The sequence below is a fragment of the Rhinatrema bivittatum genome, chromosome 7 (assembly GCF_901001135.1).
Source record: "Rhinatrema bivittatum chromosome 7, aRhiBiv1.1, whole genome shotgun sequence".
In the NCBI taxonomy this organism is placed as follows: domain Eukaryota; kingdom Metazoa; phylum Chordata; class Amphibia; order Gymnophiona; family Rhinatrematidae; genus Rhinatrema; species Rhinatrema bivittatum.
The window spans coordinates 249661706-249688931 of record NC_042621.1 but is presented as its reverse complement, the minus strand read 5'-3'; the positions used below and the strand labels follow the sequence as shown (position 1 = coordinate 249688931).

Below are 27226 nucleotides of genomic sequence, written 5' to 3'. Positions count from 1 at the left end.
TTCAGCTCGATGAGTCTATAACTCCAAGCCCTGTTTTGCCTTTTTTTTTTCTGGTGGTTTCATCTGATGTGGTGGGTTTTTGGCCAGTGCCGTCCTTTCTATGAAGGTGAATTCTGCTTTCCATGTCAATCAGTCGATCTATCTTCTGACCTTTTCTAGAGAGGAGTGTGGTCCTGAGTTTGTCTTTCAGGTGTTTTTATGTGCAGCGTCTTATTCTGCAGTATTTGGAGGTCACTAAAAATGTCTGAAAGTTGGACAGATCATCCTTTTTGGAGGTCTGTGTAAGGAAGAAGGAGCCTCTAAAGCTACTCTGGCTCATTGGATTAGAGGCAATTGAGTCTGCTTAATTGTTGAGGGGCAAGAAGCCTCTGGAACGAGTGCATGCGCACTCCACCAGACTCAGTCCGTGTCTTGAGCGGAGGTGTGCATGTGCTAGTGCCAGCCAATATTTGCAGAGCGGCCACTTGGTCTTCGCTGCATATCTTTTGTGAAGTGTTATTAGCTGGCCCTGTGGGCTCAGGAGGACACAGCTTACAGTGCAGGGGTTCTTTGTGCAGCTGTCTCTTCCTCCCGCCTGGGTAGATGAAGCTTTGGTTCTTCCCACTTATCACAACTGGACTGGTGTAACAAGACGAGATGGAAGGAGAAATTTCCTTACCTCTTAATTTCCTTTTCGTTAGTCCTGCTACAGTAGTCCAGGACTCACTTGGGAAGCAAGACAGTATTATTCAGGCTGTTCTTATTTACTCATTGTTTGTCTTTTTGGCTTTCCTTTTTCCCTACAGGGAAGCTTCTTCTCCAGTTATGGTTGAAATTTGTCTACTCTTTATTTGTGGGGGTTTGATCCGAAGCTTTGTCAGATGATACTGGATTCCTGCTGCTAGCACCACCACCTAAATAGTGGCTGTGATGACACACAGGAAACCAGTATTGGTTGCCTCCATCTGCTGGAAAGGAGAAATAAACCACTTGTCATGGCTGCACTGGTATTGCAGAACTAATCAAAAAGAAATTAACAGGTAAGGAAATTTCTCCTTGTGGCCACTTTCACTACACTGACTGTGCTAGATGAGTTGGCAACAAGTATCAAATGGAGGCAAAATGTTCAGGTATTTATGAATGAAGGCACCAGTTGCAATTTGACTCATTCCTACCTACTGTTTATCTTTCGTTTACTTGAATAGTTACCCCAGTTTTACTCTTGTTAATTGTAAACCGATCTGATATGGTTATTTACTATGAAGGTCGGTATATAAAACTGTTAAATAAATTTAATTGGGAGTCCAGATGAACAGAAGGAAACTGCCAGAACTAAAATACATATATATTTTAGGGAGTCTATCAACTTCCTGCATAACTTGATTTGGTGCTTTATTGGTTGATCTTCCTAATATATAAATTTAAATCTTTCCTGTGCTCTTGGAGCTCAGTTAATTTATTAACTAAACTTCCATTTTTTACTTTTCATTTTCTATTTTAAAGAATATATTGTGAAAAATTTGATCAGTTCTCTCTGTATCTGCTGCATATTTAGAATATTTGAGGCATAAGTGCTTTGAGTAAATTAGCAGAAATGGTGCATATAATTGTTCTCTTTTATGTAGCCTAAAGAAGCACCACAGGGCTTCACTGTTGTTCGAAGAGGACACTAAAGACGAAGGGTCCCTGTTTTCCATTAACCCAAGTGATACCCTGACATCCCAAACATTGGTAGGTTTTCTCTGTTTAGGTAGGAATCTATTTTCATATCCCAGGGAGATCTTTCAAGATCCATGGACAGGCAAGCTGTGTTTGAAACAAACTCTCTGTGGAGCTTACCATTGAGAATTTGGAGCCAGTTTTAGAGTAGATGCAAAGTACACGTGAGGGTTTCAAAATGCAGCAAAAAGCACACACACTGAAACAGTGTGCATGCTTTTAGCTTATTTGATGAGGACTGTTTTCAGCCAGCGGGCTGGGGGAGGGTGGAATATACCCAGTCAGTTGTTCAGTTATCCATGGCAACTTTTGAAAATTGTCACACACATTTATTTTATTTATTTATTTATTTAGGAACTTTTATATACCGGTATTAGTAGGGACATCATACCGGTTTACATTTGAACAAAAGGCTTGATAATACATGTTAACAGGGAAAGCGAACTGGGAAAGGGGATAACAAGGAGCAGCGTGGAAAGAAAGATTAACATAACAGGAACAAGCATAAGTTAACAGTGTAATTAGTTCCTTAATATAAGGAGGTTGTGATCACCATGATGGGGTGGAAGGGGGATCTATTCTGGATAGGCTTGTTTGAATAGTAGCGTTTTTAGTTTCTTTTTAAATTTGAATAAACATGGTTCGAGGCGCATGTGTACAGGGAGGGAGTTACAGAGAGAGGGGCCTGTAATAGAGAGGGCACGATCGCAAGTGGAAGAGAGGTGGGCTGTTTTCAGAGAGGGAACATGTAGTGTGCCCATGTTGGTGGATCTGGTGGGACGGGTGGACTGTGGGGAATTGAAGGGGATGTCGAGCCAATTGGAGTTGTGGGCGTGGATGGATTTGTGTATTATGGTCAAGGTTTGTAGTGAATGCGAGAGAGAATAGGGAGCCAGTGTAGGTCTTTGAGGATGGGGGTAATGTTTTCGTATTTATGTGTGTTAGTGATGAGTCTTGCTGATGCGTTTTGCAACATTTGTAAAGGTTTTATGGTAGAGAGGGGGAGCCCTAGGAGGAGTGCGTTGCAGTAATCTAATTTGGAGGTTATGGTGGCTTGTATTACTGTGCGGAAGTCCTGGGTGTACAGTAGGGGTCTGAGTTTCTTGAGTACGTTGAGCTTGAAAGATCCTGTTTTGAGAATGGAGTTGATGTTTATTGCATTCTAATTTAGATTGCTGTTTTTCAAATCAGAATGTTTTCCAATTATATATATATTTTTTATTTAAGATGTTTGTGTGTATTATTCATGTTATAGGAGCAAGTGAAACCACAGCAGGCAAATCCAGCATTGTTAAATGAAAAAGAGGAAAAGCAATTTCCGTTTGAGAAATCTGAAAAGACAGCAGCAGAAGAAACAGCAGGTACTGGAGAAGGACCTGGTGGTAGAACTGATGGGATGTTCAGTGGAACTAATTTGCCGGAACAGAATGGAAAGGTGAGGATAGATTTACAAGCACATAGAAATCTCCCATACTTCTACTAACTGCTTCTACTTCATGGCAATACAACAATGTTATTTGTGACAACCCTGTCATTGAAACCATAGTACTGTGGCTCCAGGGATCTGCTTTCAAATCCCTCACCCATCTGACAGCCTGGGAATGCAGCAAATATGTGCGCCAACCTAGGCAGAGAGGATAGTTGGCTGCTGCTACTGTGACAGGCTTTGCTGGCCAACAAATGGTTTTACTTTAAGAAGCTATGCATAGAGGCTTGCATAGAACTTTTTTTTTCTTTCGAGTATCTGTTAGAATATGTGGTTTTATTTTAGTATAAAAGTATTTTCAAAGGGACAAATCCAAAGGAGATTTTTTATTCCCTCCCATCTTACCCTTTCACCCACCCACCCCTTTATCCTATTCTTCCTAAATTAGTCTTCCCAGGACATAGGATAAATATTGTTCACTTTAGTTTAGTCCTAATCTAACAATTTATAGATTTGTCACAATAATACAATGTTCCCTGTACGTACCCGGATCAGTCCAGACTCCTGAGTTTTGCGCCCCCCCTAGCAGATGGAGAAGGAAGTTTACAAACAAAACTCTGCCTTATATAGGCTGGTGCCACCTACAGTCTGGCAGTATTCTTCTGTCTCCTAGCAGGTGGAGAGGGTGCAAAACCTACAGTCTGAGCTGAGGCCTAGGGTATAGGTGTTAGTTTAAAAAAAAAAAAAAAAAGAGAGGTGAATTTGTTTTAGGTTTAGTTCTACGCACCGCAGAGGCTTGCCTGCAGGTGGAAGTTCTCGCCTCCCAGGGGGTTGCGAGGTCCTGAGGGGACCATCCCCCCTGGTCTCCGAGGCAGCTGAGGTGTGGGAGATTCCCACTTTCCAGCACATCTTTGCAGCTGGGGGTGACACCGGGGAGCCCGGCTCACTCCCTCCAGCTGGCCCTGAACCCGAGGTACCGGTAGCTTTCAGTTAAAAAAAAAAAAAAAAAAAAAAAAAAAAGTTTTTTACTTTCGCTGTCAGTTCTCTTTCCTTCTTCTGCAGTGGGGGGGGGAGCCGAGCACCGATTTCGCCGTCGCAGGGGAGTAGGTGTTTTGTTTCTTTTCCTCCTTCGCTGTAGGGTAGCATTTCTGTCAGGAGGCTGAGCATGCCGCGCCGGTCGGCATGCAGAGCCTGCGGCTCCACTTCGGCGCGGCTGTCCAGGGATGGCCTCTGTTCCCTCCTGCCTGACGGGCGGCGAGGGCGGGTCCTCGGATGCTGTACAGCCTCGGGGCCGACAGCGATCGCGCACCGGAGCGGCAGGGGGGCTGCCAATCGCGGAGGAAGGCCCGTTCCCGAGGAGCCCGGGAACGGGCGCCATCTTGGATTCCACGAAGTCAATTTCGGCGGGAACGGCCGCCATTTTGTTACCTCAGGGGGCTGCAGGTTCCGAGGCGGGCTTGGAACAGGGGGAGGACGATCCCCCACCGCATTTCTCGCCACAACACAAAGTCCCTGATGGGGACGGACCTAGGGGGCTTAGGCCAGGCAGCAAGCCTCTGCTCCCAGAGGGGGATTCAGAGGAGGGCTCCTCGGATTCGTCATTTGGGTCAGACTTTGTTCTGTTGATGCACAGGGCATTCAAGGCACGGCGCCTGGCACGGAAAAGACCCCATGATACCCCCCTCGGGGGCGGGGGAAGCGAGTTAGATACGGCCCAGCTCCAGGGGGCACTGGCAGCGCCCGACCTAGTCATGCAAGGGCTGTCCGGGAGGTCCCGGATTCTTCCACAGATACTGATGGGTCAGATGAGCGGCCAGATGATCTGGATGAACTGTCCCAGCCCCCGAGGGGGGTGGAGGGGGACTGAGATTTGTTATCCACTGGCTCTCGGGGGACCCATGGAATGGAGGGGGATGACCCGAAGGTGGTTCGTCTTTTTCTCAGGGACGAGCTGGGTCCCCTCATTCCAGAAATCCTGAAGGAGTTAAGTATTCCGGTTCCACAGGAAGAGTCCCGACTTGGGGCAACGGATCCGGTGGTATTGGGATTACGGGGTCCTCCCTCGGCCTTCCCATTACATTTTTCAGCATCAGATCTACTTTTTAAGGAATGGGATACCCCTGAGTTGGGACTCAAGGTGGCTAAGGCGATGGATAAGCTATATCCCCTACCGGAGGATACCTTAGAGTTGTTGAGGTTACCCAAGATTGATTCGGCGGTGGCAGCAGTCACAAAGAAGACCACTATTCCGGTGACAGGGGGTACTGCACTAAAGGATTTACAGGACCGGAAGCTGGAAGTTCAACTCAAGAGAATATTCGAAGTTTCGGCCTTAGGTGTTCGGGCAGCGATTTGCAGTAACTTTTCCTTGCGAGCTGGTCTCCGCTGGGCTCAGCAGTTGCTGGCCAACGAGTCTCTATCTTCCGAGGAAGTGCGCCAGGTGGGTCGTTTGGAGGCGGTGATTGCCTACAGTGCAGACACCTTTTATGACTTGCTTCGTACCTTGGCCAGGACCATGGTTTCCGCGGTCTCCGCGAGGCGTCTGCTGTGGTTTCGTCATTGGTCAGCGGACGTGACATCGAAGGCCCGGTTAGGCTCATTACCCTTTAAGGGCAAGTTGTTGTTCGGCAAGGAATTGGAGGATCTTATCAAGTCTGTGCGTGAGAACAAGGTTCATCGCTTGCCAGAGGACAGACCAAGGACCAGGGGAGGTCCAGCCTCTCGGTCTCATTTTCGCGGTGGGCACCGGCCTCGGTCTTCTCGAGGATCTGTGTCCTCCTATCGTCACAGTGCCAACAGGCAACAGGCTTATTCGCAGTCCTTTCGCAGGCGCCGGTTCAGTCGGCCGGGATCCAGTCCGAGTGTGCAGGGGGGCAAGCCTGCACAATGATGGACGGCCGGTCCATTCCTCCGTCCCGAAAGTTGGGGGCAGGCTGACCCAGTTTTATGGGGAATGGACCAGGATCACGTCGGATCAGTGGGTCTTAGATGTGATAAGTCACGGCTACGCGTTAGATTTTTTTCGCCGGCCGCACCCATGTTTTCTGGTATTGCCTTGCGGGTTTTCGGATAAACGCCGGGCAGTACGGGTGACGCTGGGCCGGCTCCAGGAGCTCGGCGCAATTGTTCCAGTCCCACACAACGAGCTCCGCAGGGGCCGTTTTTCCACTTACTTCGTGGTGCCCAAAAAGGAAGGAACCTTTCGTCCGATCCTAGATCTAAAAAGTGTCAACCACTGTCTGCGGATTCCGCGGTTTTGCATGGAAACTTTGCGCTCCATGATCGTGTCCGTCAGACAGGGGGAGTTTTTGGCATCTCTGGATCTCACGGAAGCGTATCTTCACATCAGTATCCGAGCAGAGTACCAGCAGTTCCTTCTGTTTGCCGTGCTGGGACAGCATTTTCAGTTTCGGGCGCTCCCATTCGGCCTGGCGACAGCCCCTCGAACCTTCACCAAAATTATGGTGGTGGTAGCAGCACAGCTTCGCAGGGAAGGTCTACTGGTACACCCGTATCTGGACGATTGGCTGATTCGCACCAAGTCAGAGTCTTTGTCGAGCGGCAGTGCAAAGGGTGCTTCAATTGTTGCACAATCTCGGCTGGATAGTCAATGTGTCCAAGAGTCAGCTAGTGCCGTCGCAATCACTGGAGTTTTTGGGAGCATCGTTCGACACCCGTCGGGGCTGGGTGTCCCTGACGCAGGAGCGAATGTTCAAATTGCAGGCACAAATTCGAAGATTGTTGGCCAAACCGGAACCGATAGTCTGGGACTATTTACAGGTCTTGGGGTCAATGACTTCCACACTGGAGTTGGTTCCTTGGGCTTTCGCTCATATATGGCCTTTACAGTCTGCGTTGCTCTCCCGCTAGAACCCTGTTTCAGAGGAATTTCATCTCCCATTGCCGCTGACCCAGGCTGCTCGGGACAGCATGGATTGGTGGTTGTGTCCAAACAACTTGAGTCGTGGAGTGCCTCTAGAGATCCCGTCTTGGACGATAGTTACGATGGACGCCAGTCTGTATGGCTGGGGAGCTGTCTGTCTACGGAAGTCAGTGCAGGGGCAATGGTCCCCTCAGGAAGCAGCGTGGTCCATCAATCGCCTAGAGACCAGAGCGGTTCGCCTAGCTCTGCAGGCTTTTCTTCCGCTGGTTTGCGGAAAGGCGGTCAGGATTCTCTCGGACAATGTGACCACGGTGGCTTACATCAATCGTCAAGGCGGAACCAGGAGTCAATCGGTCGCGGCCGAAGCCAGACTCTTAATGGCATGGGCAGAAGAACATCTGGACAGCATAGCGGCCTCCCACGTCGCCGGGGTGGAGAATCTTCATGCAGATTTTCTCAGTCGCAATCGCCTAGACCCCGGAGAGTGGGAGCTCGTGGAAGAGGCGTATCGTCTCATTTGTCTTCGCTGGGGGTCCCCCGCCGTCAACCAGCTTTCAAGAATGCGAAAGCTCCGCGGTTCTTTGCTCGCCGCAGGGAGACGGCTGCAGAAGGCACGGACGCCCTGGCATTGCCATGGCCGGATGTGCTTCTTTATGTGTTTCCTCCCTGGCCTCTCATCGGCAGGGTGTTGAGGCGGATCGAGTTGCACCCGGCAAAAGTGGTGCTCGTCGCTCCCAAATGGCCTCGTCGCCCGTGGTTTGCGGATCTGCTGAATCTGTCGGTGGAGGAGCCCCTTCACTTCCCGTATGTTCCGGATCTCCTACATCAGGGGCCCGTTTGTTTTGACCAGGTAGACCGCTTCTGTCTAGCGGCATGGCTTTTGAGAGGAGAAGGCTGAAGTCCAGAGGTTATTCGGATGCCGTTATAACCACCCTCCTAAGGTCCCGCAAAGATTCTACGTCTTTAGCTTACGTCCGGGTTTGGAGGCTGTTTGAGACATGGTGTTTGGCGCGCGAGGTGGGGCCTCCTCGCGCGTCCGTGCCCGAGGTTTTACGATTTCTCCAGGATGGGTTGGCAAAAGGTCTCTCGTGTAGTTCTTTACGGGTTCAGGAGCAGCTCTGGCGTCGTTGCGAGGACGGGTCGACGGGGTGCCTTTGTCTTCGCATCCGGATGTAGTCCGTTTTCTTCAAGGTGCAAAGCATTTACGACTGCCGTTGCATAACCCTTGTCCTTCCTGGAATCTGAACTTGGTATTGAAGGTGTTGTGTGGGGCCCCGTTTGAGCCCCTTCGCAGAGCTACCTTGAAGGATTTGACGCTCAAGGTGGTCTTCTTGGTAGCCATGGTATCGGCGCGACGGGTATCCGAGCTGCAAGCTCTGTCTTGTCGGGAGCCCTTCTTGCGAATATCGGAATCGGGAGTCTTTCTTCGGACGGTTCCTTCGTTTCTTCCGAAGGTGGTATCTGACTTTCATCTCAATCAGACAGTGGAACTGCCTTCGTTTGCAGATTTGGATAGGGCAGATCCTTTGTCTAAGGATTTGCGCAGGTTGGATGTACGTCGGGCTTTGTTGCATTACCTGGAAGTTACGAATGCTTTCAGGGTATCCGACCATCTGTTTGTGCTTTGGAGCGGATCTCGGGGTAATGCGGCTTCCAAGACTACGATTGCTCGTTGGTTAAAGGAGGCTATCAGTTCTGCATATTTGTTGCAGGGTAAAGCGTTGCCAATAGGTCTCAAGGCACATTCTACGCGTTCCCAGGCTGCGTCCTGGGCGGAATGCCATCATATATCCCCAGAGGCGATTTGTAGAGGAGCGACCTGGAAGTCTTTACATACGTTCAGCAGACATTATCGCCTGGATGTTAAGAATCCAGGCAGCGGAGATTTTGGTGCAGGGGTGCTCAGAGCGGGACTCTCCGGAGCACATCCCATTTGAGGCAGCTCTGGTACATCCCAGGAGTCTGGACTGATCCGGGTAGTACAGGGAAAAGAAAATTAGGTCTTACCTTTGATAATTTTCGTTCCTGTAGTACCACAGATCAGTCCAGAGTCCCGCCCATTTATTCTGCAATGACGGAGAGTCCGTGCTGTTTATTCCTCTGAGGCTAAGGTCATAATTGTATGTCTTGTTATCGTTGGCTCGGGTTCCGTTCCCTTTGGGGGTTTGTTGAGCCGGTTATGGTTGTTAGGTTACTGTCTATAGTTAGTTTGGTCTGTTAGTGGGAATTCATCCTGCTTTGACATTAAGTAATACTGCCAGACTGTAGGTGGCACCAGCCTATATAAGGCGGAGTTTTGTTTGTAAACTTCTGTCTCCATCTGCTAGAGGGGGCGCAAAACCCTGTTCACCCTAATCCTAGTTTATTCCCTGTTTTAATGTAATCGCATTCTTACATGCTTGTTATTTTTATAATGTAAACCGAAATGATATGTAACTTTGCTACATGAATTGCGGTATATAAAAATGTTAAATAGAATTTGCTCATCCCACATTGCCGGGGTCGAAAACGTTCAAGCAGATTTTTTATTTTTGAGTCTGATGGCATTAGATCCGGGCGAGTGGGAGTTGTCTGAGTCAGCGATGCAACTCATTCATAATGGGGCACCCCCCATGTAGACTAATGGCGTCTCATTGGAATGCCAAAGCGCCTCAGTTTTTCAGTCTGAGGCGAGAGCATGGGGCCAAAGGGGTCGATGTCCTAGTACTCCTTTGTCAAGAGGAATTCTACTCTCTCCTTCTCCCTGGCCGCTAATGGGAAAGGTTTTGTATCGCATAAAAAAGCATCAGAGAGTAGTAATCTTGGTGGCACCGGAGTGGCCATGCCGTCCCTGGTTCACGGATTTGATCAGTTTGGCTGTAGACAGACAGATTCGATTGGGTCATCTGGAGAGTCATCTCCAGCAAGGATCCGTATTTTCCGACCAGGCTGCTCACTTTTGTCTAGCGGCCTGGCTTTTGAGATGCGACATTTAAGACATAGAGGTTACCCAGAGACTGTCATTACTACATTGTTGCAGGCCAGGAGAAATTCCACTAATCTTTCATATGAGCATGTCTGGAGGGTTTTCGAGTCCTGGTGTACCACTAATGATGATCGCCTGCTCAGATCGTCAGTCTCTGACATTTTATCCTTCCTGCAAGATGGATTCGCCAAAAGGCTTGCCCTTAGCTCTCTTAAAGTGCAAATAGCAGCTCTAGATTGTCTTCATGGTAAGGTTGATGGCGTTTCTATTACTGCGCATCCAGTCCTCCGTTTTCTTCGAGGGGCAAAGAACTTGCGTCCCCCTCTTCGTCGAGTTTGTCCTTTCTGGAATCTTAATCTTGTCCTCAGGGATTTGTGAGGCTCCTTTTGAAACGCTCCGGAGAGTGACTTTAAAGGACTTGACTCTAAAGGTGGTGGTTCTGGTGGCCATATGTTCCACTAGAAGGATTTCTGAATTGCAGGCGCTGTCATGTCGGGATCCATTCCTTCAGATTTCGTCCTCAGGAGTCTCTTTGAGAACTGTGCCTTCTGTTTTGCCAAAAGTGGTATCCGCGTTTCACGTGAAATAGACTGTGGAGCTTCTGGCCTTTTCTGGACTGGATGCGTCTACTCCTCATGCGAGGGAACTCAGGTTGTTAGATGTCAGAAGAGCTTTGTTGATTTACCTCAAAGTAACAAGTGATTTTAGAAGGTCGGATCACCTCTTTCTTCCGTGGAGCGGCCCCCAAGAGAGGTTTTCAGGCTTCTAAGGCTACCATTGCTTGCTGGCTTAAGAAGGCTATTGCTTTCACCTATTTTCTTCAAGGTTGGCAGATTCCAAAGGGGTTATGTGCTCATTCTACTCATTCTCAGGCGGCCTCGTGGGCGGAGGCTCAACTAGTTTCTCCCCAAGAGATTTGCAGAGCAGCGACTTGGAAGTTGCTACATATTTTTGCTAGACACTATCGTCTGGATGTGGGAGATACGGGCTCCCCGTCTTTCAGCGAAAGTGTTCTGCGAGTGGGACCCACCCTGGCTAGGGAGCTTTGATACATCCCAGGAGTCTGGACTGATCTGGGTATGTACAGGGAAAGGAAAATTGGTTCTTACCTGCTAATTTTTGTTTTTGTAGTACCATGGATCAGTCCAGAACCTGCCCAGTCTATTAAGGGGGAGAGTCATCTGCTCATTCAATCATTTTTGTATAGAAAAATTATTTTCATGTTTATACTCCCTTTTAGAGGTTGAGATGTTTTTCTATTTCGTTGTTTGCTTGGGTATAAATAAATACTGAGGAACTGCAGGTAGCATGTATGGTTTACTGCTCAGTGTCAGTAAAACTTTCTCTGTCTCCATCTGCTGGAAGGGAGGCACAATCTGGGAGTCTGGATTGACCCGTGGTACCACAGGAACGAAAATTAGCAGGTAAGAAACAGTTTTCTTTATAAATCAATGCCTCCCTTCTCCCTCTTTCCTATCCTCAAAGCAAAATATATTTGATAACCACTAGGACATATTTGGGGTAAAAGACCACCACCCTCCATGGTCAACCAAGTTTCAGTTAAAAACCTAAAATCTAAATTACACTCTGCAGTCACATCATGAATTTCCAGAGTCATCTTCTGTATTATACATGAATTTTACATAATTGTTTGAAAAACCTTTCCCCATCATAACATATATAAGCCATCTCCTCCTCCCTTTCTGAAACACTTTTTGAACTCCCAAAAAAGTATCAAGAGCATAAACCTTGACCCATTATTACTGGAATACTATTGGTCATTAATAAATTCAATAGCCAGATTCAATCAGTCGGTCAATCTGATTCCGGCCCTCCAAGAGGCCTGCTAAGAGTAAGCCACTTAACGATGTCAGCAGGCAGTAGGCGCAGCTGTCCACATGAGTGGAGGAGTTAGAGCAGCAGGCTCTGACCCAGTAAACCAAGGTTCAAATCCTGCTGTCACTCCTTATGACCTTGGGCAAGTCACTTTACCCTCCGTTGCCTCAGGTACAAAATTAGATTGTAAGCCCTGTGGCTTACAACAGCAGAGGTGGTAATCAGCTGGAAAGGCTACTGCGGGTAAAGGCAGCATCTCCCCAACAACAGATATTTTCTCAGGTCAATTAGCCAACACATTACAATCCAAGAAGACTAAGCAAAAACAATCGACAGAGCCGGTCCCTATATTGAAGAAGCATCACAATGCGTTATCCAAACTTAAAGCATCAGTGCAGGAAAAGCCCTTTATGCAACCGGCAGTACATCAAAGTACACAATGCACAGTGATTTAGACTGCCAAAAGCATGATGCATCGAAGTGTCCAATGCACGGTGTGTTAAAACACTTCCAAAGTGCATTGGCCTCATCATCGATATACTCAGCTTGAAATGGCTCGACACTTGATATACAGCTCAGTGCATCCATAATTTCATCAATGCAAATGGATTTTCACCATCCATCCTTTGCTCATTCTACCTCCCTATTCTCATCAGATTTCAAAAAACAAATCCAGAAAAAAGGCACATATCTGCACCTATTCTCCTTGTATTACCTCATGAGTGCCACAAAATCTCTGCAAGGCTTTATGAATCGGATATTCTGTGGGCAGCATTGCCGATGCACGTATATGCCCAGTCTAGACTCTTCACACCAGAAGATTCCCTCCATCTTCCACTACTTATCATGAGACACTTCCATTCTCAACTACTGACCCAAGGTCTTCGCCTCAAGACTCCGGAGGCAGTCTGTTCTATCATTCCTCTAACTTCCAACAGCCCATTGTGGTGCAACTAGTACCAATAAAAGATATTCCACCACTCCGCCAGGCCATAGGATTCCATACACTTTTGAACAGATCAGATATTCTTAGAGCTTTTTTCATCTCCTTTTCAGGAGATTCGCATTTCCTCATTGGCTTCTATTGACTACATTTCCATCTTTGCCAACTTAGCCATTGATTACCTAGTCACTGCTTGTCATAGTGTCAGGAGCTCCCCCTCATTCTCAGTCTTCATTGTGGCTTGCAGCAGATACATTTTGTTCGGAGGAAGACCTCCACCCTTACCTTCACTATATCAACCCTGTAATCCACCTTTATTGTCTCATTATTCATTGAGGTAGCCTAGTCCAGGGGAATTCCCAAGTAGTTCCACTGGCTTTCCTTCAGATCCACTCTCAGGTCTACCGGATCATACTTCTCCAAATGAGGATCTATCTTATTCAAAATTCATTGAAAAGATGGGGAATGCTCTTAACATCCATATATGTTAAGGATCCTGACCTTCATACAGTGGTAATGGGATTACTGCATATCTTAAGACATACCTTAAGAACTCGTGGCATTATCTACTTATGCTCTTCTTGATAACCTTCAAATGAAAATGTGGGAAACTCCCTTTTCTGGCATCACAGCTGCTGGAAGTTGAAAGTTTGGTTATGAATTTTTAAAAAGAGGGCAATACATTTTTAAACTAAAAAAAAATGGAGCTTTTTCTCTTTGCTTATCTAGGTGAAAAGCTGCTTTGAATTTTAAATCTAGATTTTGGAAAAGGCTAGAAGTTAGTCCAATTTAGAAACCTTTTGTTTTGTAGTTTTTAATCCCATTTTGCAAAAGAAAAGAAGGCTTATGAGATCCCTGTTTCATTGTGTGTGTGTTTCCCTTCAACTTTTTTTTGTTTTGTGTCCTATTCACAGCAAATTTTCAGTTCATGTCGGGGGAGGGGGGGGGCATGAGGACTCTGACAGGGGTATTTTATTCAGAGACACTGTGGATATTTGCAAGTGCATCCAGAAAATTAAGCTCCTTTATTTCTGGGTAGAACTTTTTGTATGTTTTTAGGGGCTTGTCATTTGTCGTCTCATGCTTCTGTAATCTTTGTAGGAAAAACTACCTGTGATTTCCATGTAAATATCTGAACATAAGTTTGTAAGAAGAGGGATTAGTGCACACTGGTGCTACAGTTTCACTGTTTCTAGACTCTTGTGAAAGAATATTGGTCTTTTGGGCAAAAATATGATTTAACCCCGTTACTAGAGACTGACAAGAAATGGCAACGTTTCCAGTTGAGTCAAAATCATGTCATGGACCTGTGGCTCCAGATAGATTAATAGTGGTTGGACTTCTTTCCATTATTGTCTTTTAATTGATATTTAGCAGTTATTAATTTATTTATTTATTTATTTATTTTGTATACCGACATTCGATCGAGATATCACATCGGTTTCCAGGTAACAGGTTGAATAGGGCGAGGTCTGCCCTATTTTACATTTAACAAGATAACAATTAATTAAACTATTGAAATAAAAAACATTGTAACATATGAATACATAGGGGTGTGAGTATAAATTTGTAGCATATATCCTATATACAATATATAAAGTTAATGCATTAGACTGTACATTTTTCAAGTGTTTTTGTACAATTTGTTTTAGTAGGTTAAGTCCCTTAAAATTTCAGTAAGAAACTGGGAATGGTGATCTGATTCATGCATCTGTGTAATGGTGGTTCTGACAGCATATATGAAGCTGCTCTGCAGGGAAAACTCTTGGCAGTTTCCTTGCTTATCTTTATTTTTTTTTTCATTGTCTCTGAGAAATGTAAAAATAGCTTTCTTTGTCCCTGATACATACATTTTTTTTTTTTTAAACATGTGCCAGACTGGACTATTGGAATTGGCTGTAAACTGTGAGCATATGGATTTGTTCTCCTTGATGAGACATTGGGAGTTATGCTACCCGCTAGAGAGTTATAATGAACAATTTATATTCCCCATGAAATTTAATAAATCTCATCAGGCTAAGTTGTCCTGTGTTTGTCAGGATTCTCTAGCTTTAAATTACCTTTGCATGATTGTAAATATGAATTTTTAAATGTATTTTCTAGTAAGGGTATTTCAAGGTATTTCCAATTCAACGTTATCTATATAAATATGAAGAATTGGGCTGGCCCCAATTCAATCTCCAAGTCAGGTCTTCCATTGCCACATCACACTGCTAATACCAGCCCTACAGTAAATCATGGTGGTGGCAGCATTATGTTGTGGAGATGCTTTGCAGCTGTGGGAACAGGAAATCTTGTGAAGACTGAAAAATGGATGGTGTAAAGTGCAGGCAGATCGTGGAAGAAAACCTAGTGTAGTCATACGTACACCATGAACTGAGGAGAAGATTCATCTTTCAGCAAGACAATGATAAGCAAAAGCAACAATGAGGCAGCTCAACAAGAAGAAAGTGAATATCCTTGTATGGGCCAGTCAAAGACCAGACCTAAATCCATTAGAAAAGACTTGAAATGGCAGTCCATAGACACACTCCAGCCAACTTGAAAGAATTTTAGCTCTTCTTCTGCTCTCAGTACTCCTGAGGGAGTACTGAAAGCGGAAAAAGATTTTGCTGGTGAGAATCGGTGAGTGTTGCTTTACTAGGTAATTTTGGGACTTAGTTGGGGGAGAGGTGAAATTGAGTGGTATATTAATCTTTAGTTTCCTAGCGTGTAGCCAGATGGACTCAGGACCAATGGGTATAGTGTACTCCTGATAGCTGATGGGAGTCTGAGTCAGATTTCAAAGCTGACGTCAGCCTACATATACCCGTGCAGGAAGCTCTGCTCTTCAGTATTTCTCTGTCTCCTAAAGCAGATAGGGACACATCCACATACTAGAATAGTGTTAGCAATTCTAAAACAGGAAGGCACCTCGGGCTTCCACCATAAACCCGCCAGGATTCACTATGGACCCAGGGACTTTTTCCTGGGTGGAATTCTTCAAAGGGCTGCAAACCTTCGTCCAGGTGCAATCGGTACCGCCGGCGACACAGTTCCAGTCTCCACCAGAAGCACAAGATCTTCCAAGCACCTCTCGGACCTCTCGAGACGTGCCCCACCTAGGCAAGAGCCTCCCTACAGGCAATACAGACACCTTGGGGGACAAAACTGACTCCCTGGAGGAAGAGGAAATCCCTCCAGGGATGGAACCATGCTGAACCATGCTGCGATTCTTCTCCAAAGACGAGTTACCAGCTCTCGTGTCTCTGACCCTGGCCATTCCAGGCACGGGTACCACAGTGGAGCCAAAGACGAACCCTGTCCTGGTGTCCCTCCGTCAGACCTCATGCTATTTTCCAATGTTGCAGGCCGTACAACAACTGATTGACCTGGAATGGAATGCTCCGGAGGCCAGCTTCAAAGGAGGATGGGCCTTAGAAGCCCTATACCCCCTGGAACCCATGGCCAAGGAACTCCTACGGTTCCCAAAAGTGGATGCCATGGTCTGCACCATCTCTAAGTGCACAACTATCCCGGTCGAAGGAGGAGCAGCACTCAAGGATGCCCAGGACAGGAGTCAGGAAGCCATCCTTAAACAGTCCTTTGATGTAGCAGCAATGACCCTGCAAATCGCGTCCTGCTGCACCATAGTAACACATGCCTGCTTGCTTCTCTCCAGAGACTCAAACACGTCCATTGAAACATTAGAATCGGCGATATCCTTCCTCACGGATGCATCCTCAAACCTAGTGCGCATCTCAGCTAGGGGTGAATCCTCTATAGTGGCAGCCAGAAGACCACTATGGCTTCGAAATTGGTCAGCCGATGCAACCTCCAAAGCGAACCTCACGAGAATGCCTTTTAAAGGATCCCTCTTGTTCGGAAGTGAATTGGAGAAGTTAGCCAACAAATGGGGCGAATCTCCAGTACCTCGTCTACCGAAGGACAGGATCAAAAGAACCAGCTCTCCTCTCTCCGAAGAACCAAGGGCAGAGGAGCCCAGCGCTTTAGACTGTACAAGAACACATACTACCAAGCACCTCGCCCCACAGGCAGGTCCCAGTCCTTTCGGAACAGACACAACAAGAGGGGAGCAGACTCAGGTACAGGCTCCGGCCGTACCCCACAATGAGAATCAGCAGACCCATCGACAGGAAGAAGTCATAGGGGCAGACTTACCCTTTTCTACCAAAGATGGGTCGAGATAATGTCGGACAAGTGGGTCCTAACCATCATTCGAGAGGGCTACTATCTGGACTTCCACAGCATCCCTCCAGACAAATTTGTGAGATCACCGTGCCATGCCCTCTCCAAGAGGATGGCAGTGAAAACCACACTGACAAAACTACTCAGCCTAAAGGCGATAACCCCGGTGCCCACGCACCAACAAAATACTGGTCACTATTCCATCTATTTTATTGTTCTCAAGAAGGAGGGAACGTTCTGGTCCATCCTGGACCTCAAGACCATCAATCCGTTACCTGAGAGTACCACACTTCCGCATGGAAACCCTGTGCTCAGTCATAAGGCAGTGAAGCCGGGAGAATTCCTGACTTCACTAGATCTATCCGAAGCCTATCTCCATATCCCGGTCCATCAAGACCATCAACACTTCCTATGCTTTGTGATACTGGACCATCATTACCAGTTCCCTTTGGACTAGCTGCTGCCCCTCGGACCTTCACCAAAATCATGGTGGTAGTGGCGGCAACACTGAGGAAAGAAGGAATCCTCGTACACCCTTACCTGGACGATTGGCTGATCAGGGCAAAATCTCCGGAGGAAAGTCACTAGGTGACCACCAGAGTCAATCTACTGCAGATTCTGAGGTGGGTCGTCAACACAGCCAAGAGCTGCCTACAGCCCTCCCAGTGACTAGAATACCTGGGAGTCCGTTTCGACACCAAGCAAGACAAGGTTTTCCTCCTCCCCTCCAAGGAGAAGGAAACTGATGGGTCAACTGCGAAAACTGTTGAACTATGCTCGCCCCAAGGTATGGGACTACCTCCAAGTCCTCTGTCTCATGACATCAGCCCTGGAAGTCGTTCCATAGACAAGGCTTCACATGCGCCCACTACAATGTTCCCTACTGTCATCATGGAACCCGATATCTCAAAACTACTCCATTCACCTCCAGCTACCAGCAGAGATTTGGACCCAAATCCAATGGTGGCTACAGGAAGACCATCTGAGCAAGGCAGTAAAACTATCCCCACCGAACTGGATCTTGCTCACCACAGATGCGAGCATGCGAGGGTGGGGAGCCCACTGCCAGGAACTGACAGCCCAGGGACAAAGGGACAAGAGGCGGGATGGAACATAAACAGACTGGAAGCCCGAGCAGTCAGACTAGCCTGCCTACGATTCGGTTCCAGATTCCGGGGAGAATCTGTCAGTCAAGTCTGACAACGCCACAATAGTTGCCTACATCAACCGCCAGGGAGGAACCAGAAGCCATCAGGTGTCCCTGGAAATAGACCCCCTCATGGTGTGGGTGAAAGCAAATCTGCAAGGAATCTCAGCCGCCCACATCGTGGGAAAAGACAATGTCTCTGCAGACTACCTTGCAGAGAGAAGCTAGACCCAGGGGAATAGATTCTGTCAACCACAGCCTTCCAGTTGATAGTAAATCGCTGGGGAACTTCAGCCATGGATCTCCTGGCAACCCGGTCCAACACCCAAGTTCTTCAACCGCAGACAAGAACCGCACTCCGGGGGAATAGACACCCTCGACCAGACCTGGCCACAGGAAGACCTGATGTGTACACCTTTCCCCCATGGCCACTATAGAAACAGAAACATAGAAATGACGGCAGAAGAAGACCGAATGGCCCATCCAGTCTGCCCAGCAAGCCTCACACATTTTTTCTCTCATTCTTATCTGTTTCTCTTAGCTCCTTGTTCTATTCCCCTTCCACCCCCACCATTAATGTAGAGAGCAGTGATGGAGCTGCATCCAAGTGAAATATCTAGCTTGATTAGTTAGGGGTAGTAGGGGCAGTAACCGCCGCGATAAGCAAGCTACACCCATGCTTATTTGTTTTACCTAGACTATGTTGTACAGCCCTTGTTGGGTTTTTTTTTTTGGTTTTTTTTTTCTTCTCCCCTGCCGTTGAAGCAGAGAGCCATGCTGGATATGCATTGAAAGTGAAGTATCAGGCACATTTGGTTTGGGGTAGTAACCGCCGTAACAAGCCAGCTACTCCTCGCTTTGTGATTGCGAATCCTTTTTTTCTTCACCCCTGTCGTTGAAGCTATGCAGGATATGCGTGAAGCATCAGTTTTTGGTTTGTTTTTTTTTCCCCTGCCGTTGAAGCAGAGAGCTATGCTGGAAATGCGTGATGTATCAGTCTTCCTCCCATGCCGATGAAGCAGAGAACCATGCTGGATATGCATGGAAAGTGAAGTATCAGGCACATTTGGTTTGGGGTAGTAACCGCCGTAACAAGCCAGCTACTCCCCGCTTTTTGAGTGCGAACCCTTTTTCTTCTCCCTTGCCGTTGTAGCAGAGAGCTCTGCTGGATGTGTGAAGTATCAGTTATTCTTCTCCCCTGTCATTGAAGCAGAGAGCTATGCTGTATATGCATTGAAAGTGAAGTATCAGGCATATTTGGTTTGGGGTAGTAACCGCCGTAACAAGCCAGCTACTCCCCTCTTTGTGAGTGCAAATCCTTTTTTCCATTACCTCTTGCTGTTGAAGCTTAGAGCGATGTAGGAGTCACAGTAAGCATGTGTATGTTTATTTAATAAGGGTATTGTGTCAATAGCCATCATTCTGGCGAGTCACCCACTCTTCATTGGCGGCCTCTTGACTTTATGGATCCGCAGTGTTTATCCCACGCCCCTTTGAAGTCTTTCACAGTTCTGGTCTTCACCACTTCCTCCGGAAGGGCATTCCAGGCATCCACCACCCTCTCCGTGAAGAAATACTTCCTGACATTGGTTCTGAATCTTCCTCCCTGGAGCCTCAAATCGTGACCCCTGGTTCTGCTTTTGTCGTTGTTTTTGGATCATTAAAACCTTTCAAGTATCTGAAAGTCTGTATCATATAACCTCTGCTCCTCCTTTCCTCCAGGGTGTACATATTTAGATTCTTCAATCTCTCCTCGTACGTCATCCGATGAAGATCCTCCACCTTCCTGGTCGCCCTTCTCTGTACCGCTTCCATCTTGTCTTTGTCTTTTTGTAGATACGGTCTCCAGAACTGAACACAGTACTCCAGGTGAGGCCTCACCAAGGACCTGTACAAGGGAATAATCACTTCCCTTTTCTTACTCGATATTCCTCTCTCTATGCAGCCCAGCATTCTTCTGGCTTTTGCTATCGCCTTGTCGCATTGTTTCGCTGTCTTCACATCATTAGACACTATCACCCCAAGGTCCCTCTCCTGCTCCGTGCACATCAGCCTTTCCCCCCCCATCGAGTACAGTTCATTCGGATTTCCACTCCCCATATGCATGACTTTGCACTTCTTGGCATTGAATCTCAGCTGCCATATCTTCGACCACTCTTCCAGTTTCCTTAGATCCCGTCTCATTCTCTCCACTCCTTCCGGCGTGTCCACTCTGTTGCAGATCTTAGTGTCATCCGCAAAAAGACAAACCTTACCTTCTATCCCGTCTGCAATGTCGCTCACAAAGATATTGAACAGGACCGGTCCCAACACCGATCCTTGCGGTACACCACTTAAAACCGCTCTCTCTTCAGAGAAGGCTCCATTTACCATCACACATTGTCTTCTGTCCGTCAACCAATTTGCAATCCAGGTCACCACCTCGGCACTCACTCCCAAGCTTCTCGTTTTATTCACCAGTCTCCTGTGCGGAACCGTATCAAAAGCTTTGCTGAAATCCAAGTAGATGACATCTAGTGCTCTTCCTTGATCCAATTCCTTGGTTACCCAGTCAAAAAAGTCAATCAAATTTGTCTGACAGGATCTTCCCCTGGTGAATCCATGCTGCCTCTGGTCCATCAATTCTCCAGACTGTAGATAGTTCACTATTCTCTCTTTCAGCAGTGACTCCATTACTTTTCCCACCACCGAAGTGAGGCTAACCGGTCTGTAGTTGCCTGCCTCTTCCCTGTTCCCACTCTTGTGAAGCGGGACCACCACCGCTCTTCTCCAATCACTCGGCACCACTCCCGTTTCTAGGGATCTATTGAACAGGTCACACAGCGGACCCGCCAGAACATCTCTGAACTCCCTCAATATCCTTGGATGAATCCCATCAGGCCCCATGGCTTTGTCCACTTTCAGGTGGACAAATATCATCCGCAAGATATCCGCAAGATAGAATACCACAGGGGACTAGTACTTTTAGTGGCCCCGGACTGGCCAAGAAGGTCATGGTACGCAGACATGCGAAGACTTCTTGCGGGGAACCTTCTGTGCCTACCTCCACACAGGGACCTTCTCTGGCAAGGATCGATCCTCCATGAAGACCCGACTCTATTCTCTCTTATGGTCTGGCCATTGAGAGGACTCGCCTGAAGAAGAGCGGATACTCTAAGGCAGTGATTGACACCTTGCTCCGAGCACGCAAGCTCTCTACATCTCTTGCTTACATACGAATATGAAGAGTATTCAAAGCCTGGTGTGAGGACCGCGAGATTCTTCCGTGGACAATCAAAATCCCCATGATCCTGGAATTTCTGCAGGACAGCTAGAAGAAGGAGTTGTCTCTCAACTCCCTCAAGATTCAGGTGGCCGCGCTGGCCTGCTTCCGAGCCAAAGTGGATGGCATCAGTCTATCAACCCATCCAGATGTTTTCTGCTTCCTGAGAGGGGTCAAACAAATCTGACCACCATTAAAGTGACTGGTGCCAATATTCTCCGTCTCCAGCAGATGATGGATGTGCATCTCCTTACTGGGGATTTCTTAAAATTTTAAAAGAAGAAAAGAAGGAAATGTATTTTGCCCTGTTCGCCTATGGAGATACCTTATGGTCCCTCCCTCAGTCCAGAATTCCTGAGGTGATATCTTTGGTTTCCTTCCGCAGATGACTTAGCGTGGACTTTGCTGTGAAAAAACAAAACAAAAAAAAAAACCCAAAACAACTGAAAAGCAAGCGGGTTCAGGAAGCTGAGTGCGGCAGTAAAGGTATATAGCCTTCCCCCCACAGCCGGAGACCAATTCTGTACTCGGCTGGGAAGGGCTGAGCTCAGGTAAGGAGTTTAAAAAAAAACCAAAAAACAGAGGAGAGGAGTTTTGTAGGGATTCCTCCAGTCTCTGTTCTCTGCACGCAGATCTGACATTAGTTCCCACCTCTGGGGAAGCTTAGGAGACCTGGGCAGCCTGGCAGGCTGAGCAGCCTTTTGGCTAGGCCCTGCTCTCTGGCTTTTCTTGTTCGCCACATGGTAGGCTGTTGTGGCATTTTGCACATTTTTTTCCTGTGCGTTAGGCTGCCCTCTTTAGTTCAGTCGGTTTGTGCTAGTGTGTCCAGCTGTGTGCCCAGTTTTTCAGCCTAGTTGGATGTCTGATTGGGCGTCCAGTTAGTTAGGGGCATACCTTTTAAAATCTACCCCTAAATTTTCAAAAAGGAAACTTTGATAAAATGAGGAAAACAGAAAAAAATGAAAGGTGTAACTGCAAAGCTTAAAAGTGTACAACAGGCATGGACATTGTTTAAAAATATAATCTTAGAAGCGCAGTCCAGATGTATTCCACACATTAAGAAAGGTGGAAGGAAGGCAAAACGATTACTGACATGGTTAAAAGGTGAGGTGAAAGAGGCTATTTTATCCTTCAAAAATTTGACAAAAGATCCATCTGAAGAAAATAGGAAAAAACATAAGCATTGTCAAGTTAAGTGTAAAATATTGATAAGCCAGGCTAAGAGAGAATTTGAAATGAAGTTGGCCATAGAGGCAAAAACTCATTATAAAAATTTTTTAAAGTATATCCGAAGCAAGAAACTTGTGAGGGAGTCTGTTGGACCGCTAGATGACCAAGGGGTTAAATGGGCTCTTAGGGAAGATAAGGCCATTTCAGAATGACTAAATGAATTCTTTGCTTCTGTGTTTACTAATGAGGATTTTGGGAAGATACCAGTTCGGGAGATGATTTTCAAGGATGAGGAGCCAAGATGAACTGAAACAAATCACTGTGCCTGGATGATGTGATAGGCCAGATTGACAAACTAAAGAGTAGCAAATCACCTGGACCAGATGATATGCATCCCAGGATTCTGAAGGAACTCAAAAATGAAATTTGAGATCTGTTAGTTAAAATTTGTAACCTAATATTAAAATCATCCATTGTACCTGAAGACTGGAGGGTGACCAATGTAACCCCAATATTGAAAACGGGCCCGAGGGGCGATCTGGGAAACTATAAACCAGTGAGCCTGACTTCAGTGCCAGGAAAAATAGTGGAAACTATTCTAAAGATCAAAGGAAGTCTTGCCTCACAAATCTACTTCATTTTTTTTTTTTGAAGGGGTTATAAATGTGAATAAAGGTGAACCAGAAGGCATTTGACTCAGTTTCTCATGAGAGGCTTCCAAGAAAACTAAAAAGCCATGGGATAGGAGGAGATGTCCTTTCGTAGATTACAAACTGGTTAAAAGACAGGAAACAGAGAGTAGGATTAAATGGTCAATTTTCTCAGTGAAAAAGCATAAACAGTGAAGTGCCTCAGGGTTCTGTACTTGGGCTGATGCTTTTCAATATATTTATAAATGATCTGAAAAGGAATCAGATGAGTGAGGTAATCAAATTTGCAGATGATACAAAATTATTCAGAGTAGTCAAATCACAAGCAGATTGTGATAAATTGCAGGAGGACCTTGTGAGACTGGAAGATTGGGCATCCAAATGGGAGATTAAATTTAATGTGAATAAGTGCAAGGTGCTGCATATAGGAAAAAATAATCCATGCTGTAGTTACATGACGGTAGGTGCCATATTAGGAGCTACCACCCAGGAAACTTTTCTAGGCATCATAGTGGATAATACATTGAAATCGGCTGTGTGCTGTAGCAGTCAAAAAAGCAAACAAATGTTAGGAATTATTAGGAAGGGAATAGTGAATAAAATGGAAAATATAATAATGCCTCTGTATTGCTCCATGGTGAGACTGTACCTTGAGTACTGTGTATACTTCTGGTCACTGCATCTCAAAAAAAGATATAGTTGCATTGGAGAAGGTACAGAGAAGGGCTGTTCCATCCGCTTTATCATTTTGGTTTATCATCCGCTAAAGAGGTAAGGGCTGTTCAGTTTGGATAAGAGACAGCTGAAGAGGAATATGATAGAGGTCTTTAAAATCATGAGAGGTCTAGAATGAGTAGATGCAAATTGGTTATTTACTCTTTTGGATAATAGGACTAGGGGGCACTCCATGAAGTTAGCAAGTAGCACATTTAAAACTAATTGGAGAAAATTCTTTTTCACTCAATGTACAATTAAGCTTTGGAATTTGTTGCCAGAGGATGGGGTTAGTGCAGTTAGTGTAGCTGGGTTTGAATAGGTTCTTGGAGGAGAAGTCCATTAACTGCTATTCAAGTTAACTTAGGGAATAGCCACTGCTATTACTGGCATCAGTAGCATGGGATCTACCGTATTTTTCGCTCCATAAGACGCACTTTTTTTACCCCAAAAGTGGGGGGAAAATGTATGTGCGTCTTATGGAGCGAATATAAAAAAAAAAACACAAAAATCTAACAAACCCCCACCCTCCTGACTCCCCCAAGATCTGCCAAACGTCCCTGGTGGTCCAGCGGGGGTCCAGGAGCGGTCCGGGAACGATCTCCTGGGTGTGGGCCGTCGGCTGCCAGTAATCAAAATGGCGCCGACGGCCCTTTGCCCTCACTATGTCACTGGGACCGACCGCTGCTATTGGTTGGTCTCAGTGACATAGTGAGGGCAAAGGGCTGTCGGCGCCATTTTGATTACTGGCAGCCGACGGCCCACACCCAGGAGATCGTTCCTGGACCGCTCCTGGACCCCCGCTGGACCACCAGGGACGTTTGGCAGGTCTTGGGGGGGGTCAGGAGGGTGGGGGGTTGCAGTAAATTAAGTCGGCAGGTCTTGGGGGGGTCAGGAGGGTGGGGGTTGTTAATTTAAAGGGTTGGGATGGGGGTTTTTTTTTGGGGGGGAGGGGTTCCCAGAGAAAGAAAAGTTTTCTGATCTGGGGAGTGGACCGAAATGGCCCTCCCCAGACCCGAAAACAAAATGGGGAGAAAAAAAAAAAGCTATGCACTCCCCTAATTTGCTCCATAAGACGCCCAGACGCAGAGCCGGTTTAGCACAATTTTTTTTTTAAATTTTCCCCCTCTGAATCCTAGGTGCGTCTTATGGAGCGAAAAATACGGTACTTAGTGTTTGGGTATTTGCCAAGTATTTGTAGCCTGGATTGGCCCCTGTTGGAAAGAGGATGCTGGGCTTGATGTTCTTATGTTCTTTCTTAAGGGTAAGTGCCTGCTGCCGCCACAACGTACCTGGATAAGTCATTTATTATCCAGGTAAGTTGTGGCGGCTGCTGGCACTTACCCAGAGTTTTTTAAATATTTTTAAAACTTTTATTCTTTTTTTTTTTCATAGTGCTGGACTCTTAACTCCAGCTCTAACCAGGAGTTAAGTTGCCAGCGCTAAAAATAGCATGCTGTCCAGATGCAGTCTCTCTGCATCAGGGATAATGCTTACTGCCCTCATTTACATGGCATTTCCATGCAAGGGTGCTAAGCAGTACTCCTATTTGGAAACGCCCGTTTTCTGTGAACAAAACTCCCTGCTTCATCGGCAGTAAGTTTTTTTTTTTTTTTTTTGTTTTTTTTTGTCCACAGAAAATGAGCATTGAAGTGTGCGCCAAAAGGTTCGTTCGACCAAATGCACCTTTCTGTAGCGGCCTGAAAGAATTAAGAACTCAAAGTATATTCACTGGAGGAAGGAAGGGAAAGGGAAGATATACTAGATGTTTTAATGTTTCTGTCAAGAACAAGAAAGTAGGATTTTCCACAGAAAAGGAAACTAGAAAAACTGCAGACCAAAAGTTATGAATTGTAAAAAAAGAATTGCACATATTTTTAAGCTGATCATTTTCAGGTTGTTAATTTTGGTATTTGTTTTATACAGATCACCGTGCTGGAAGATATTAAAAGCGAAGACCTGTTTACAGTTTCACCACCATTAAATAAAGAAGCAAAAAGCAAGGCAAAAAATGTTCTCAGCCTCTTTGAGGAAGAGGAGGAAGAAGAGGATACGAAAAATCAACCGAGTACTATAAATGCACAAAAAGAAATTGCAAAGGTATGAAAAAATGAATTAAATGTGAAGGAAAGATTACCTAGCAGCATATATTTCCAGACAAGAGGTTCTAGAATTTGGTCTTTTGTCCATAGTTGGAAGTGTCAAAGCAGGGCATGGAATGGGAACCATATTGCATCTGCTTTTGGCCTCACTGGCATTCAAATATCTGGCTTCTCTCTATTGAATTTCTGAAGCAGTAGTCAGTATGTCTTAGACAAACAAAAATGTTCATTTTATTTAGCACAGTTGCAATGTTTCTGTTAATTGTGAACTGATGTGAGATTACTAAACAAATGTCGGTATATAAAAACTGCAAATAAATAAATAAATTAACTGAAGTTTGTGCAAGTTAACCTAAATCATAGTGCACAGATGGTACTCTATGTTATTTTGTGCAATTAAGTATGCATGTTTGTTTTAAATGAATTTTTTTTTTAAGACTTTCCATTCCCTAAATTGTTCTGTTGCCTCCCAACTGTAGATTTTACCATATGATTTGTAAACACCTCCTTCCATTTGATATCGGAAGCTACTGCATGAGCACTGCTGTAGTCTCCTCAAGACTAAAATGTTTTCAGCTAGTCAACAGGAGGGTACCTATGAATGATATACTGGATCTCATCAATCCTAGAATTTATTCTTGCCACCTTTGCAACACATCAATCTTGGCTTGCCCATGTCAGAAAGATTAGATGCACTTCTGAAGCTGCACATCTCTTGTGGAAATATTTGATGGTAACCAGGGACCATTTGGACTGGTTTTAAGAGATCTGATGGTGATATATGCTTATATATACATGCTCTTGAACTTTCTAATTTAATAGAGTTGTTAAGATTGCTGGAAAATAATGAAGGCTTCTTGGAGGTTGTGCCGCCTTGGTCATCAGAGGTGCCCAAAGTTTGCCCAACTGTTAGCCCTTATTCTGGGACCCAAATTCAGCACTTTTCTACATAGTACCTTAGTCATATTCATCTCTTTGGGTTGTTCCAAAACTGGTCCTTTCTCTTGAAACTAAAGTAGACACCCAGGAAGATATGGAAAACTTAGGGCAAAATTTGAGGAATGGTCTAGAGTAAGGCAGTTAATATGTAATGCAAAAAAAAAAAATGCATGGTGCAAAAACCCAAGGGAGTGATGCAGTACAGGGGGAAAACTTCTGTGCATGAATCAAGAGTGAGATGTGGCAGAGATAATCTCTGCTATCATCAAGATGGCCTAATAGGTGGAGTGGACGACAGCAAAA

At 45.9% G+C, this 27226-nt stretch overlaps 1 protein-coding gene across 3 annotated transcripts in view; it reads left to right on the top strand.

Annotated features, from left to right (window-relative positions):
* Window positions 1-27226, top strand: part of LOC115095822 (WASH complex subunit 2A-like) — a 257808-nt gene that overhangs the window by 149692 nt on the left and 80890 nt on the right. For all 3 annotated transcript variants that reach the window (XM_029610022.1, XM_029610023.1, XM_029610021.1), the window contains exons 20-22: window positions 1605-1710; window positions 2954-3133; window positions 25809-25982. In XM_029610022.1, the coding sequence (XP_029465882.1) occupies window positions 1605-1710; window positions 2954-3133; window positions 25809-25982 (460 nt within the window). The remainder of the gene's footprint in view (window positions 1-1604; window positions 1711-2953; window positions 3134-25808; window positions 25983-27226) is intronic.